Raw genomic sequence first — 15,533 nt, 5'->3', positions numbered from 1 at the left:
AAGATCTAGTCTTACGGAAACCAGCTTGGTATTCTCCTAACTGTGAGTCTAGCTGTGTGATGACTCTATTGAGTAGGGCTACAGAGAGGATCTCGTAGGTAATTTGTAACAAGGAAATACCTCTATAATTGTTGAGGTCTGTCTTACTTCCCTTCTTGTGGAGGGGATAAATCACGGCAGACGTCCACGCTTTGGGTAGGGACTCTGTTGTCCATATGTCCTTTATGATTTGATGGATGCTCTGCAAAGACTGGTCATCTGCATGTTTCCACATCCCGGCAACTATGCCGTCTTCACCTGAACCCTTGTTGTTCTTGAGACCACCGATGATGTCCTTTATTTCTTTTCTTGTAGGTGGTTGAGAATCAGGGTTCCTGTGTGAAGGCTCATGGAAAATAAGCTTTTCTTTAGGTTCCTATGCGTTTAGTAGCTTCTGGAAATAATTGCAAGAGTTTTGGTGCAGTCTTTATTGTTCAGTTGAAGTTTTCCATCTGGCCCGTGGAGGATGAGGGCAGGAGCTGTGTACTGGGTCGTTTGCTTTTTAAGTCCTTTGTACAGGTCTCTTGAGTTGTTTCCCTGAAAATTATTTTCAGCCTGTTGCATTAGGCTCCTGTCTTGGCACTGCGGATGGTGTTAGCTGTAGCTTTTCTTTGCATGAGGAAGGCTTCATAATTAGCTTCAATTTTATGTTGGTTCCACCTAGTCCAGGCTTTACGCCTTTCTTCTATAACCTCATCACACTTTGAACTCCACCATGGGTGTTTGCCTTTGGTTGATGAGGCAGGGATAGTTTCTTAAGCGGCATCCAGCAAGGCCTTTTGTAAGGCAGGCCATCCTTCTTTCTGTGTGTTCTTCCTGAGGGTATCCTGAAAATCACAATCCTCATCGCGCAGTCTCAGAGTGTTGAACCTGGGTATCTTATAACTACTTTGGAGAGTTGGTGTTTTTCTAAAGGGTTGCATATTAATCTTGACAAGTGAAAGGTAATGATCAGAATCTATGTTGGCTCCTCGTAATACCTTGACGTTCTGTATGTCCGTATGATGTTGCCGTGCTATAGCAACATGGTCCAACTAGAATTCACCAAGCATAGGATTTGGACTCTTCCAGGTTTTGGCCTTTCTAGGTAGACGTTTGAAGGCTGTTGATTTCAGGACTAAGTTGTACTTATCACAGAGTTCAATGAGACGTTCTGCATTTCTGTTTGTTCTCTTATGGGCTGGATAATGGCCTACTATCTTCCGGTATTTCCACTCCTTACCGACTTGTGCATTGAAGTCTCCCATGAGTATGATGGAATGGTGGGAAGGTATCTTATCTAGAGTTTCTTCTAAGGTGGCCCAGCATTGTTCTACATTTTCCAGGTTTGAACGGTTTGTGTCATTCGTGGGTGAGTGGAAATTTACGATTATGTATGCTCTATTACGAGACCTGAAGGATAACGAGGAGGACCTTCCGTTAGGTGAAGTGAAATCTAAAATATGGTCAACCATCTTGTGGTGTACTGCAAACCCAGTACCAAATTGTGGAAGTGTCTTGATAACTCTTTCACCAGGTTTCCCTTTGTAGATTCTGTACACTCCAGACTCTATTGCATCCTCATCGGTAAACTGAGTCTCTTGTAGCGCTGCTATCATAACTTTGTACTTTTCCAGCACGTCAAGCGTTTGTTTGAGCTTGCCTACCTTCAGTAGGGAATTAATGTTTACCGTTGCAAAGTACTCTATGTTTCTCTTTGGTTGTCATTTAGCAGAATTAGATAGAAGCATGAAGGTGCAGGTTTCCCAGAATCCGATGACTTGCTTGCCCCAGACTGTGTGGGGGTGGATTGTTTACCACCTGGGGTACATTTCTGAATATTCTTTGTCTCCATGTTTCGAGTATTATGAAAGTCGTAATGGTGGTTACCTAAAAGGTAACGGGTTTTTAACAATCAAGGTTATAAGCCTTGAAGCCACCAGCACTGATCGGCTCACCGACCCAGTTTCCCGCTGGGATTGGTTACCCAACCTTCCACTGGGTTGCTCGGTTTAACAGGGCACCTCTTGTAGGTTACATGCTGGAGTTGGAGTGAAAGAGGCTAAGTTGGGTTCTCTTGCTGAACCCAATATGTTATGGTTGCAGATGACAAGCAACGACGCGTTTCACTCCCATTTGCCCAGAGCCATGTGATGACAAAAGCCACATGGACTCCTCCCAGGTTGATTCCTGGGACCACTGTTTTTACTATTGAAATAGGCAATCATTTTACATCACTTTTCAGAAATAGTTTCATTATTTCTTGCATCACTGCTTTCAGTTTCACTTTTTAAGTAGGTGGTTCAGTACGCATGAAAATTCATCAAACAGTTCGTCGTCAGCAGAAAAACAGGCTACAACACTTTTAACAAAAGTGCAACCATCTTGAATATTCTTCCTTTTCAACTGTTCATTTTCAGAAATCACCCATTCAAATGCTTTAAAAGGTCTGAGAAACGATAAACATTATTCATTAATATACTCAGTGCAAGTGTCATAGAAAAATGCCAGAACAACTGTGAAATTTTTCTGAAGTAATTTCCCCCTTCTCTTCCAGCTTTCTTAGTTGATCATGCACACAGAAGTGGGAAACCTTTCGGAATTTCTGCATTGTAATTTGTTTAATAACTTGTTTATTTCTTCATAGACTTCCAGTCCGGTATGTTCTTGTTTCTCAGTACATTTAAATGTAATGGCGAAATGTTTTAGCTGACCAGCAAATAGATGTAGAAGAGTAATAGAAAGAGGGTTCTCAAAGAATTGTTTGAGGCTAACAGGACGTTGATCGATGGACAGAAAATAAGATTTCAAAGCTGGAAATATTTCTACGATTCTTTCCTCTGCTATAACAAGGATAGCTACCTAGTCTAGCTGTGCCCAAGCACAGTTTTGTATTCATTTTCAGTGAAAATACAGAATGATTTGAGAGATTCAACCCTTACTGTGTATATGTAGAAGTCATCATCAATGTCCCACTCCAGTCGCCCGGGTGTGGTTAACAAGCTTCCTCCACTCCTTTCTATCCTTCCACTTTTCCTGATCCATTACTTCCGCCACATCCAATCCAGCTTCTCTAATGTCCTTCCAAATCTGATCCATCCACCTTCATCTCGGTAGAAGTGCTGATAGATTTTATTCACAATTAATTGATAGTAAATAGGTAAACAGTCTAAAGCAGTTTGTGAAAAATTGTGCACCTCATGTGCAGGACAGCCAACACCTATTAGACTATTGTGTTTTGTTGTAATTTACAGAGTAAATTGCTTTTCCCCCTCTCCTCTGTTTACTGCCAAAATTGGTATTAGTATACATACATACATACATACATACATACATACATACATACATACATACTGTACATACATACATACTGTACATACATTATCATTACAGACCGTTATGCCTTTCGGTGTTCAGTCTGCAAGCCTCTGTGAATTTACGAAATGATGCCACAATCCTCTATTTGCAACTAGTGCTGTGGCCTCATTTAGTTCTATACAGTGGAACCTCGATTCTCTGTTTTTCGAGGGACCATGAAAATAAAACGTACAACACGGGAAAACGGAAAATCCGGGAATGAATGAAAACCATCAACAATTTGGCTAACCATTAAAAAATGAAATATATATAATTATAATCTTAAAAAAACTCCTAAACCAAACCAAACTACCGCCCCAATGGGACTTTGATTGCCAACCGACCGCTGCTCAGCCCGAAGGCCTGCAGATTACGAGGTGACGCATGGTCAGTGTGATGAATCCCCTCGGCCGATATTTATGGCTCTCTAGATCGGGGTCGCCATCTCACCATTAGATGCTCCTAGGCTGAGTGGACCTGGAACCAGACTTACATCCAGGTAAAACTGCCTGACCTGGTTGGAATCGAGAGGCAGGCATGTTAGACCACGAAACCGCATTAATTACCGGTAATACCAATATAATGGTCCGTTATTGGACATTATAAATTATCCAGCTAACTCATTCTTGGTTGCCTGCGTTTCGCCCTCGTGTGCTAAGTTAGGCTCGTCAGTTGGGACTTAGCACACCACCCATGACGCAAGGCTAGTGCATACCATGGAGGCCACTGCATAGGCTATTTGAAGCCACCAGCAGTGCCAATGCACTATGAGAGCTATGTCTCAATTTCCAAAAATAGATGCCTGCCTGGCCATCAAATGATGTAGATGTTGATTCCCATAGGGAACCTAAAATATTTGTCCTGAATGAGTAAATTTATAATACCAATATAATGGTCCGTTATTGGACATTATAAATTATCCAGCTAACTCATTCTTGGTTGCCTGCGTTTCGCCCTCGTGTGCTAAGTTAGGCTCGTCAGTTGGGACTTAGCACACCACCCAAGACGCAAGGCTAGTGCATACCGTGGAGGCCACTGCATAGGCTATTTGAAGCCACCAGCAGTGCCAATGCACTATGAGAGCTATGTCTCAATTTCCAAAAATAGATGCCTGCCTGGCCATCAAATGATGTAGATGTTGATTCCCATAGGGAACCTAAAATATTTGTCCTGAATGAGTAAATTTATAATACCAATATAATGGTCCGTTATTGGACATTATAAATTATCCAGCTAACTCATTCTTGGTTGCCTGCGTTTCGCCCTCGTGTGCTAAGTTAGGCTCGTCAGTTGGGGCTTAGCACACCGCCCAAGACGCAAGGCTAGTGCATACCGTGGAGGCCACTGCATAGGCTATTTGAAGCCACCAGCAGTGCCAATGCACTATGAGAGCTATGTCTCAATTTCCAAAAATAGATGCCTGCCTGGCCATCAAATGATGTAGATGTTGATTCCCATAGGGAACCTAAAATATTTGTCCTGAATGAGTAAATTTATAATACCAATATAATGGTCCGTTATTGGACAATATAAATTATCCAGCTAACTCATTCCTGGTTGCCTGCGTTTCGCCCTCGTGTGCTAAGTTAGGCTCGTCAGTTGGGACTTAGCACACCACCCAAGACGCAAGGCTAGTGCATACCGTGGAGGCCACTGCATAGGCTATTTGAAGCCACCAGCAGTGCCAATGCACTATGAGAGCTATGTCTCAATTTCCAAAAATAGATGCCTGCCTGGCCATCAAATGATGTAGATGTTGATTCCCATAGGGAACCTAAAATAGCCTAAAATAGCCTATGCAGTGGCCTCCACGGTATGCACTAGCCTTGCGTCTTGGGTGGTGTGCTAAGTCCCAACTGACGAGCCTAACTTAGCACACGAGGGTGAAACGCAGGCAACCAAGAATGAGTTAGCTGGATAATTTATAATGTCCAATAACGGACCATTATATTGGTATTATAAATTTACTCATTCAGGACAAATATTTTAGGTTCCCTATGGGAATCAACATCTACATCATTTGATGGCCAGGCAGGCATGTATTTTTGGAAATTGAGACATAGCTCTCATAGTGCATTGGCACTGCTGGTGGCTTCAAATAGCCTATGCAGTGGCTTCCACGGTATGCACTAGCCTTGCGTCTGGGGTGGTGTGCTAAGTCCCAACTGACGAGCCTAACTTAGCACACGAGGGCGAAACGCAGGCAACCAGGAATGAGTTAGCTGGATAATTTATATTGTCCAATAACGGACCATTATATTGGTATTATAAATTTACTCATTCAGGACAAATATTTTAGGTTCCCTATGTGAATCAACATCTACATCATTTGATGGCCAGGCAGGCATCTATTTTTGGAAATTGAGACATAGCTCTCATAGTGCATTGGCACTGCTGGTGGCTTCAAATAGCCTATGCAGTGGCCTCCACGGTATGCACTAGCCTTGCGTCTTGGGTGGTGTGCTAAGTCCCAACTGACGAGCCTAACTTAGCACACGAGGGCGAAACGCAGGCAACCAAGAATGAGTTAGCTGAATAATTTATAATGTCCAATAACGGACCATTATATTGGTATTATAAATTTACTCATTCAGGACAAATATTTTAGGTTCCCTATGGGAATCAACATCTACATCATTTGATGGCCAGGCAGGCATCTATTTTTGGAAATTGAGACATAGCTCTCATAGTGCATTGGCACTGCTGGTGGCTTCAAATAGCCTATGCAGTGGTCTCCACGGTATGCACTAGCCTTGCGTCTTGGGTGGTGTGCTAAGTCCCAACTGACGAGCCTAACTTAGCACACGAGGGCGAAACGCAGGCAACCAAGAATGAGTTAGCCGGATAATTTATAATGTCCAATAACGGACCATTATATTGGTATTATAAATTTACTCATTCAGGACAAATATTTTAGGTTCTCTATGGGAATCAACATCTACATCAATTAATTACCGGTACGCGAGTTCAAAGTCTCGATACTTTATATTCAGTTTTACAGGGGAATCTTCGTCAGTTTCCCGTAAAAACTTCTTTCAGTTCAGCAACATTGATTGCCAAACTCTTCGAAAAATCAAATAACGCCAAGCCAAACGACAATTGACTACACGCAGTTTTTAATTCTCTCATCTAATCAAATAAAGCTTATTAGATACAAAAGCACCTAACATGATGGCGAAATCCCTTCTTTTCTTAATCTTTCATTGTAATTTGGTCTCCGGTATACTGTTCGCAGGCAGTTTCTGGAAATCTTGTACCGCATAAATTAGGCCTATATCGACTTTTAAAGGTTATGTTGAACTCGAGAATACAGTATGGTTCTGAATGTAAATTTCGATTCTCAAATTTTCGAATGCATTATATTCAATTCTGCCCGTCACTAATCACATTATAGTCAATACGGGATTAGTATTACTTGAAATGAAGCTGTTGAAGCTCATCACTTGTAATAAAGATGGTCCCTTACGCAAGTTCACCGCCGATCGCTTTTCCAGTACCGGTACAATACTTGCTCTAATTATCACAATGACGGGGCGTTAACGCCAAGATCCATAAGTATGCCATAGCCGTCCTTTCGTGAGATACAGTTTATTAAAAAACGATTGATCGAGGATTTAGCGTTGATGGGACTGGAATTTCTGGGCGGTTGATCCGAGAAATCGTTTCTTCGAGGAGAGGATATTGCAGGATTTTTATGATGTCATTTAATTAAGATGCTCGCGGGACCGCGTAATTTGAACACACATTCCGGGAAAACGTAGTTTTCGGGAACGGATAATCGAGGTTCCTCTGTACCTCTTATCTTTAAATCGTTAGAAACTGAGTCTAACCATCGTCGTCTTGGTCTCCCTCTACTTCTCTTACCCTCCATAACAGAGTCCATTATTCTCCTAGGTAACCTATCCTCTTCCATTCGCCACACATGATCCCACTACCGAAGCCGGTTATTGCGTACAGCTTCATCGAGTTAATCCCTAACTTAGCCTTTATCTCCCCATTCCAAGTACCCTCCTACCATTGTTCCCACCTGTTTGTACCAGCAATCATTCTCGCTACTTTCATGTCCATTACTTCTAACTTATGAATAAGATATACCGAGTTCACCCAGCTTTTGCTCCCGTAAAGCAAAGTTGGTTTGAAAACAGACCGATGTAAAGATAGTTTCGTCCGGGAGCTGACTTCCTTCTTACAGAATTCTGTTGATCACAACTGCGCTATTCTGCTTCTCAGAAATTTTAATTCATTTGCCTGTATTCTATTCACGGCTCTCTGCCTCATTACCCAAGTCTCAGCTGCGTACGTCTGAATAGGTATATAGTACATCCTGTATATCACCCTTTTGCTTCTCTGAGGGACATCCTTGCTCCAGACCAGGCTTCTGACACTTCAGGAATGCTCCTGCTTGTCTTCCCCGCTTGATTATTTCCGTATCATTTCTTCAACTTTCCTCTATGATACTTTCGAAGTACTTGAAACACTCTACCTTCCTAAGCTGTTCCCCTCCAAGCAATATCCTTCTCGTAGGTCTCTCCTTCTTTCTAGTTGTGATCACTATCTCACTCTTTTGGGCATTAAATTTCATTCCATATTGTTCCACCTCATCTACCCAAGCATCTAACTGTTCCTGGATATCCTCTTCGTTTACTCCCCAGACTAACAGGTCATCTGCAAACATCATCACTTTCATTTTTCCTTCTCCAATTTTCCTTGCCACTTTTGTCATTATCTCATCCATTGTTACTACAAAGAGCAAAGGTGACAGAGCACTTCCTTGTTTTAATCCACCTTTCTGCTCAAACCAGCCTGTTCTCTCTCCTCCTATTTTCACACAATTGACACTCCCCTTGTACATCTCCTTCACTCTTTCTACAGTCTGTTCCTCGACACCTTTTCTCTGTAAGGCTTCCCATATCTTGTTTCTACACACACGATCATACGCTTTCTCAAAGTCCACGAAGGCCATCGCATTCGTAATTATGCTCTTGTAGCTGTCTTACTGCGAATATAAGGTCTACTGTAGACTTTCCTGATCTGAAGCCATACTGCTCTTCTCTCAACTTTTCTTCCACCCTCTTTCTAATTCTATTCTCCAGAATCTTCTCAAACACCTTTGCACAGTGGCATATCAATGTGACTCCCCTATAGTTCTTAAACTCTTTTCTATTCCCCTTCTTGAAAATGGGTATGATTACCCCAATCTTCAGGGGTCTTCCTTTCCTTCCATACTATTTTCAACACACGATAAAGCCACTGTTTCCTTACCTCTCCTGCTGCCTTCACCATCTCAATACTCACTTCATCTAACCCTGGGGCATTCCCTCCTTTCATCTTGTTCAGTGCTAGCTCTACTGCTGCCCATGTTGTCCTTTTCTTTTTCCATATTTCTTACTTCCTCCTACTTTCCTCCTCAGTGCATCCTTCTGGGTTTACTAAATCTTCAAACTCCTTCCGCATTCCTTTGAGTTTCTCCATTTCCTGCACTTCATTTCCATGTTTGTCTATCATTATAACATCTTCCCTCATGCCTTTCCTCTTACTCTTGACCATTTTTTTTCTATACAGACTTTTTTTATTTCCTTTCCTATCCTCTTCCATCATGTTTGTCCACTTTTCCATTAATTTTTTCTTCTCCTCTGCTACAACCTTTTTGGCTTCTTCCTTTTTGGTCTTATAATCTTGTCTTGTATCCATTGTCCTCTGTAGAAACCACACTCTGAAAGCTTTATTCTTGTCCCTAACTGCCGCTTTGACTCTGTCGTTCCACCATGGGGTCTCCTTGCATCTTTTCCTGGCACTAGTTCTCCCACACACTTCCTCTGCAGTTTTTACTAGTGTCCTCTTGAACCTTTCCCATTCTTCCACTCCTGTTTTTGTATCATCTGTAGGTAAGTTCAATCTCATTTTTTCCTGTTATTCTTCCTTGATTTCCTTTTCCTTCAGTTTCCATATTTTGATAGTCTTTCCTGCTTCTCTGTTCTCTTTCTTTCCGTCATTGTTCTCAGTTTCATTACCAGTAGTCTGTGGTCACTATGTAGGGCCTCTGATGGTATTACCCTTACATCCATAACATTCCTCTTCATTTCCCAGGCGTAGATCATGTAATCTACAATGGATTTCCTAGACCAGTCACTGCTATACCACATTATATTATGGCTTTCTCTCTTTTTGAACCATGAGTTCCCGACCATCATCCCATTTCTTTTGCAAAAATCCAGTAGTCTTTCTCTTTCCTTATTCCTATTTCCCCATCCTTCTGCTCCAAGCAAGTTCTCATAACCCTTCCTTTTCATTTCTACGTGGGCATTCAAGTCCCCCATTACCACGTTATTTTGTCCATTCAATTGTCTCACCAATTCTTCCTCAAAGTAATCTTTCTCTTGTTGCATGCATCCTGCTTGTGGAGCATACACCTGTACAATTTCCCAGGTTTTTCCTTTGACTGTTATTTTGACTTTTATCAACCTGTCACTTATCCCTTTTACTTCCTCTTTCAATCCATTTCTTACTACCACTCCTACTCCATTTCACTTTCCTTAATAATTTCCTATCCAGTACAACCAAAAACCATTCCGCAGCTCTCTCTTACCCTCACCCTTCCACTTAGTCTCTGCCAGCCCTAGTACATCCAGTTTTCTTTTTTCCATCATGTCTATGACCTCTTCTACTTTTCCAGTCAATGTTTGGATATTCACCTTTCAGCAGATGATCCATGTAAACTATGAACAGCAAAGGTGAAAGATTACAGCCTTGTCTAACCCCTGTAAGTACCCTGAACCAAGAACTCATTCTGCCATCAATTCTCACTGAAGCCCAATTGCCAACATAAATGCCTTTGATTGATTTTAATAATCTACCTTTAATTCCAAAATCCCCCAATATGCGGAACATCTTTTCCCTCGGTACCCTGTCATATGCTTTCTCTAGATCTACGAAACATAAACACAGCTGTCTATTCGTAGCATTTTTCAATTACCTGGCAAATACTGAAAATCTGATTAGTGTTATATAGAGGATGGTTGCCCAGTTGTACTTCCTCTTAAAACAGTAATCACCACCACCACCACCACCACCACCACCACCTGTTCCCTTGCTTATAGATAGGTGCAATTACTGCTTTTGTCCAATCTGGAGGTACCTTACCAACACTCCATGCTAATCTTACTACTATATGAAGCCATTTCATCCCTGCCTTTCCACTATACTTCACGATTTCAGGTCTAATTTCATCTATTCCTGCTGTTTTATGACAATGGAGTTTATTTACCATCCTTTCCACCTCCTCAAGCGTAATTTCACCAACATCATTTTCCTCCTCCCTATGAACTTGGCTGTTAGCAACACCACCAGGAAGATTTCCTTTTACGTTGAGAAGATGTTCAAATTCCCTCCACCTCTCCAGTGATTCCCTAGGATCTATTATGAGTTCACCTGAATTACCCAAAACACTGTTCATTTCCTTTTTCCCTCCCTTCCTAAGATTCTTTATTACTGTCCAGAAAGGTTTCCCTGCTGCTTGACCTAGCCTTTCCAGGTTATTACCAAAATCTTCCCATGACTTTTTTTTGGATTCAACAACTATTTGTTTCGCTCTGTTTCTTTCATCTACGTACAAATCCCTGTCTGCCTCGGCCCTTGATTGGAGCCATTTCTGATAAGCCTTTTTTTTTTTATGTTTACAGGCTGCTCTCACTTCATCATTCCACCAAGAAGTTCTCTTTTTCCCATCTTTACACACAGTTGTTCCTAGGCATTCCCTTGCTGTTTTTACTACAGCATTCCTGTATGCCACACATTCCTTTCTATATCCTGAACCTGCTCACTGTCCACTGTTCGATACTTCTCACTAATCATATCCATGTACTTCTGTGTAATTTCCTCGTCCTAGAGAGATTTTCTACCCTTATTCGTTTGCAGACAGATTTCTGCTAAACCCATACTAGGACAGAAGTCCAGCAAAAGCTTTCCATTCCCATTAGCTTCCAATCTTCCCCATATTTACCAGTTACCCTTTTGTATCCTTCAGTTGTATTTCCAACTCTCACATTGAAATTGCCCATTAGCACTATCGTATCCTTGCGGTTCACCTGACTAGGATGTCACTCAATGCTTCATAAAACTTGTCAACTTCATCCTCATCTGCACCCTCACATGGTGAATACACTGAGACCATTCTCGTCCTAATTCCTCCACCTAGGGGCACGTGGCTGTATGCTTGCATCCAGGAGATAGTGGGTTTGAATCCCACTGTCGGCAGCCCTGAAGATGGTTTTACGTGGTTTCCCATGTTCACACCAGGCAAATGCTGGGGCTGTACCTTAATTAAGGCCACGGCTGCTTCCTTCCAACTCCTAGGCCTTTCCTATTCCATTGTTGCCATAAGACCTAACTGTGTCGGTGTGACGTAAAGCCACTAGCAAAAATAAATTCCTCCAACTGCCAAATCTACCCACATCATTCACTCATTTATGTGCCTAACATAAACTATGTTGCATGCAATAATAATATTCGTGATGAACAGTCCTACCCCATACTCTGCCCTCTCCTTTTTAACACCTGTCAAGTGTACTTTATAATCTCCTATCTTTTCTTCGTTATCTTCCCTTACCTGACTATCACTTACTCCTAGCACATCCAGATGCATCCTCTTTGCTGACTCAGCCAGTTCTACTTTCTTTCTCCCATAAGCCCCATTAATATTGATAGCTCCCCATCGAATTTCATTTCGTTCGCCAAGTCGTTCCCAGGGAGTCCCTCGCCTGTCAAATGGGTCCGAGGCTTGCTTAAAATGTTCTGAGCTTGGTAAATTCATGAAGCAGGATGCTACACTACTTGCATATAGTTCAAGAGAGGATCTCTCCTCTAACGGGTTAGGGACCACGGATGGATTGTGTAGTCCTAGCCGCCTGAGCACAAGGAGGGCCATGACTCGGAGTATGTCCGAGATGCCCACTCCCATTCCATAGCAACTGGTATCCCGACTTTCAGGACCACTTACTAGGCCACTCAGCTGTTACCCATGGTTCACGAACTAGGACGTGACTACAGTAACCCACAGCATGAACCAATTGTGATCAATTAAAGATTATGGTTCCCTTCTGGGTAATATTTTATTATGATAGACCAGGCATGTCAAGATCATTAGCTGACTGATAGCTCTGAGTGCATTAGAAACAGCTGTTCACAAGTGCTAACCCAGGATTTCATCAGGTAGTGCAAGCCTGGAGGGGTGTATATTACACTCACTTTCATAAGTATGGAACTCAGTAGCCTACAATACATGTATATATGGTGATAACATTTGTAGATTTCAAGAAAGCTTATGATTGCATCCATAGAGAATCTCTGTTTAAAATTTTAAGACACCTTGGACTACACCCCAAATTAATAAACATGATAAAATTGACTCTCACCAATACCAAGTCAAAAGTGAAGTTTAGGGGTGAAACATTAGAGACATTTGAAATTAAAACTGGACTACGGCAGGGAGATGGGCTCTCACCACTATTATTTAACTGTGCTCTAGAAATGGTAATGAGGGAATGGTTTAGAAAATGTCCCCCCAAAATAAAGATTGGCCGAAAAATCAAAACAAATTGCCTGGGTTTTGCTGACGATTTAGCATTACTAGCAGTGGACATAAAAGAAGCAAAAACCCAGATATCAGAACTTCAAAACATTGCAAATAAAATTGGCCTCAAAATATCATTTGAAAAAACAGAAATTATGCCCCAAAAACCAACACAGCTAAAAGAAGTCACCATAAATGGTAATAAAATCAAAATAGTAACTCAGTTTAAATATCTTGGAGAAGTAATAACACATAACTTAAATGAAAAAATCTCCATCCAAGTAAGAACAAATAGATTAGCTAAAGCACAAAAATTAACGTGGGATATCTACAAAAAGAAATGTCTATCAATAAATACAAAAATAAAACACTACAACACAGTTATAAAACCGGAAGCTACATATGCAGCAGAAACACTCTTTTACCTGAATAAACAATCAAAGACTGACAGACTTCAGAAAATTGAAAGGAGGATTGGAAGAACCTGTATCAACAAAAAATATCAGAAAGATGGACAGTGGCGGTTAATACCTAACAAAGTCGTGTACAAAGAGCTAGAACCCATTACAGATACTATGCGTAAGAGGAGACTGGGATTCTTTGGACATATCATGAGGATGCAGGACTCGAGACTTCTGAAACAACTAGTACAACACAATCTCGTCTCAAAAAATACCACAACAGGATGTAAATGGATCAGAGAAGTAAGAGAGGATCTGAAGGAAATAGGCCTTACAACAGAAGACACCAAAAATAAGATAAAATTGAATACAAAACTCAAGAATACAAACCTTCGCTTTACCCTTACACAAAACAAACCAACAACACGCACATTTTCAACTGAGGAAAGGGCACGAAGATCGGAGCGTCTGAAGAAGTACTGGGAGGACCGCAAAGCCCGAACGATCCCTTCAAAGAGACCTGAACGACGGACTGACTAAAGTGATCCTATGTGGGCATAAAAGAAGAAGAAGAAGAAGAAGAAAGACGTACATAATTAAATGTGTTCAACATGGCGTTTGTATAAAATGCACGAACATGCTTTGTAATCACTGTCTACCAGGAAAATAACAACCAACTTTAAAGGTTGCCATAAGCAATGCAGTACGGCATTTTTTTTTTTTTTTTTTTTTTTTTTTAAAGGGGTATGGTGCTGCTACTACATCACTTCTGTAGCGTGAAACATTGTGCTTTTATTAACTTAAACAAAAGAAAATAGGCTATCACAAAAGTAGCATCTTTTCAAGCAACCATGTTGATACAGAAGTACACAAACATCCACTAACAAATTACTGTGTCAATTCTTATGCCACAGTCTATGCAGCTGAATGTTTCAACCATTACTTTACTTGTAGACCAAAATAGGTAACTGGAGCCTATCACTGGCAGGCGTGCACAGCTCTGAGTCAGCAACGTGGGGAAGTACAGGCTGACTGAGGGGAAGCGACTTGTGCTGTCGTGCACAGGTATTTCTAGCATGGATACTGCACTTATGGCGGGCAAGCTTTGACACCCATGTGATAGACCGTAGCTCGGGACAAGGTGTACAGAGTTTGACGCTAATTCTTCTGTACAAGTGTCCATTAATTTAAAATCTCAAGATGTGTACAATATTCATAATAAGCATAATTTTGGCTGTATGTTTGTAATTATTCAGAGTTTGAGATTATAGCACATTACTTCATTTTACTAATGTTTGCTTACAGGCTCAGATTATGCACAGCTCTCTGAAGATCTGTGGTGTTTCTTCCACCGAATCTATGGAGGCGGTCCTGAAGTAATTCTCCGGTCACCCTATCCCCGCAGTTCCTCTTCAGGCTGTTCTACGGGGACTGCAAGCAGTAGCAGAATGGGGTTGTTCTCTGAAAAGACTACTACATCTGTTACAGACAAGGAGCTTATCTATTCTCATAAGGCTAGAAGCACAGAGAATATTACCACTGGTGCGTTCAGTTGATGTTCAGTTCATGTTTGGGGTACTGTATAAAGTATTTAACTTTCAAAGAATGTTGAATATGTTGTATTTTGGAATATTATGATACATGATATCACTTGTACTCGCTGAAGTTTCAATTCTTCTAATGTAGATTAAATATAAACTAGTTTGGAGTGAATCTGCTCACAGTCTATGATGCTGTGATGTGCTGGTAAAATTGTGCTGAAAAGTCCATTAGAGTGTTTGTGATAGTAGACCAATTACAAAGTATGGTAATATCTCAAGGTAAGAAATATGCCTCAAGTGGTGCGTGTATATTAATAGCCAGTATGAAGCCAGTATGGGTGAAAAGAGATAAACACTAAGGCAATAAACTCAGTGTATGTGAAGAAAATGTTAAATGAATGATCATTTCTGGAACATAGGATACTCTATAAACTTCTGTTCATGTCTTCTTTCAGTATACATCATCCTGTTTGATAATGGCCACAAGTGCCTCAGACAAAAGGCATGGGATTTTAAAAATATTGTTTAGTGCTGCTTCTTCTATATTCAGCCTTCACAGTTTGGCTATTACTTTCTTCACAACCAATGATGTGGATAGTTTTGACGGTAGGTATTGAGATGAGAATTCAGCCTTCAAGGATAAGGCTA

At 41.1% G+C, this 15,533-nt stretch overlaps 1 protein-coding gene across 1 annotated transcript in view; it reads left to right on the top strand.

Annotated features, from left to right (window-relative positions):
* The window catches only part of Usp20-33 (Ubiquitin specific protease 20/33), a 348,425-nt gene extending 333,162 nt beyond the window's left edge, over positions 1–15,263 (top strand). Inside the window, exon 16 of the mRNA XM_067150436.2 lies at positions 14,650–15,263. Coding sequence (XP_067006537.1) covers positions 14,650–14,900 — 251 coding nt within the window. The 3' untranslated portion in view covers positions 14,901–15,263. The remainder of the gene's footprint in view (positions 1–14,649) is intronic.
* The last annotated feature ends 270 nt before the right edge of the window (positions 15,264–15,533 follow it).

The sequence above is a fragment of the Anabrus simplex genome, chromosome 6, assembly GCF_040414725.1.
Source record: "Anabrus simplex isolate iqAnaSimp1 chromosome 6, ASM4041472v1, whole genome shotgun sequence".
NCBI classification, from domain to species: Eukaryota; Metazoa; Arthropoda; class Insecta; order Orthoptera; family Tettigoniidae; genus Anabrus; species Anabrus simplex.
Note: the sequence above shows the minus strand (reverse complement) of the source record. Positions and strands in the feature narration are given on the sequence as shown.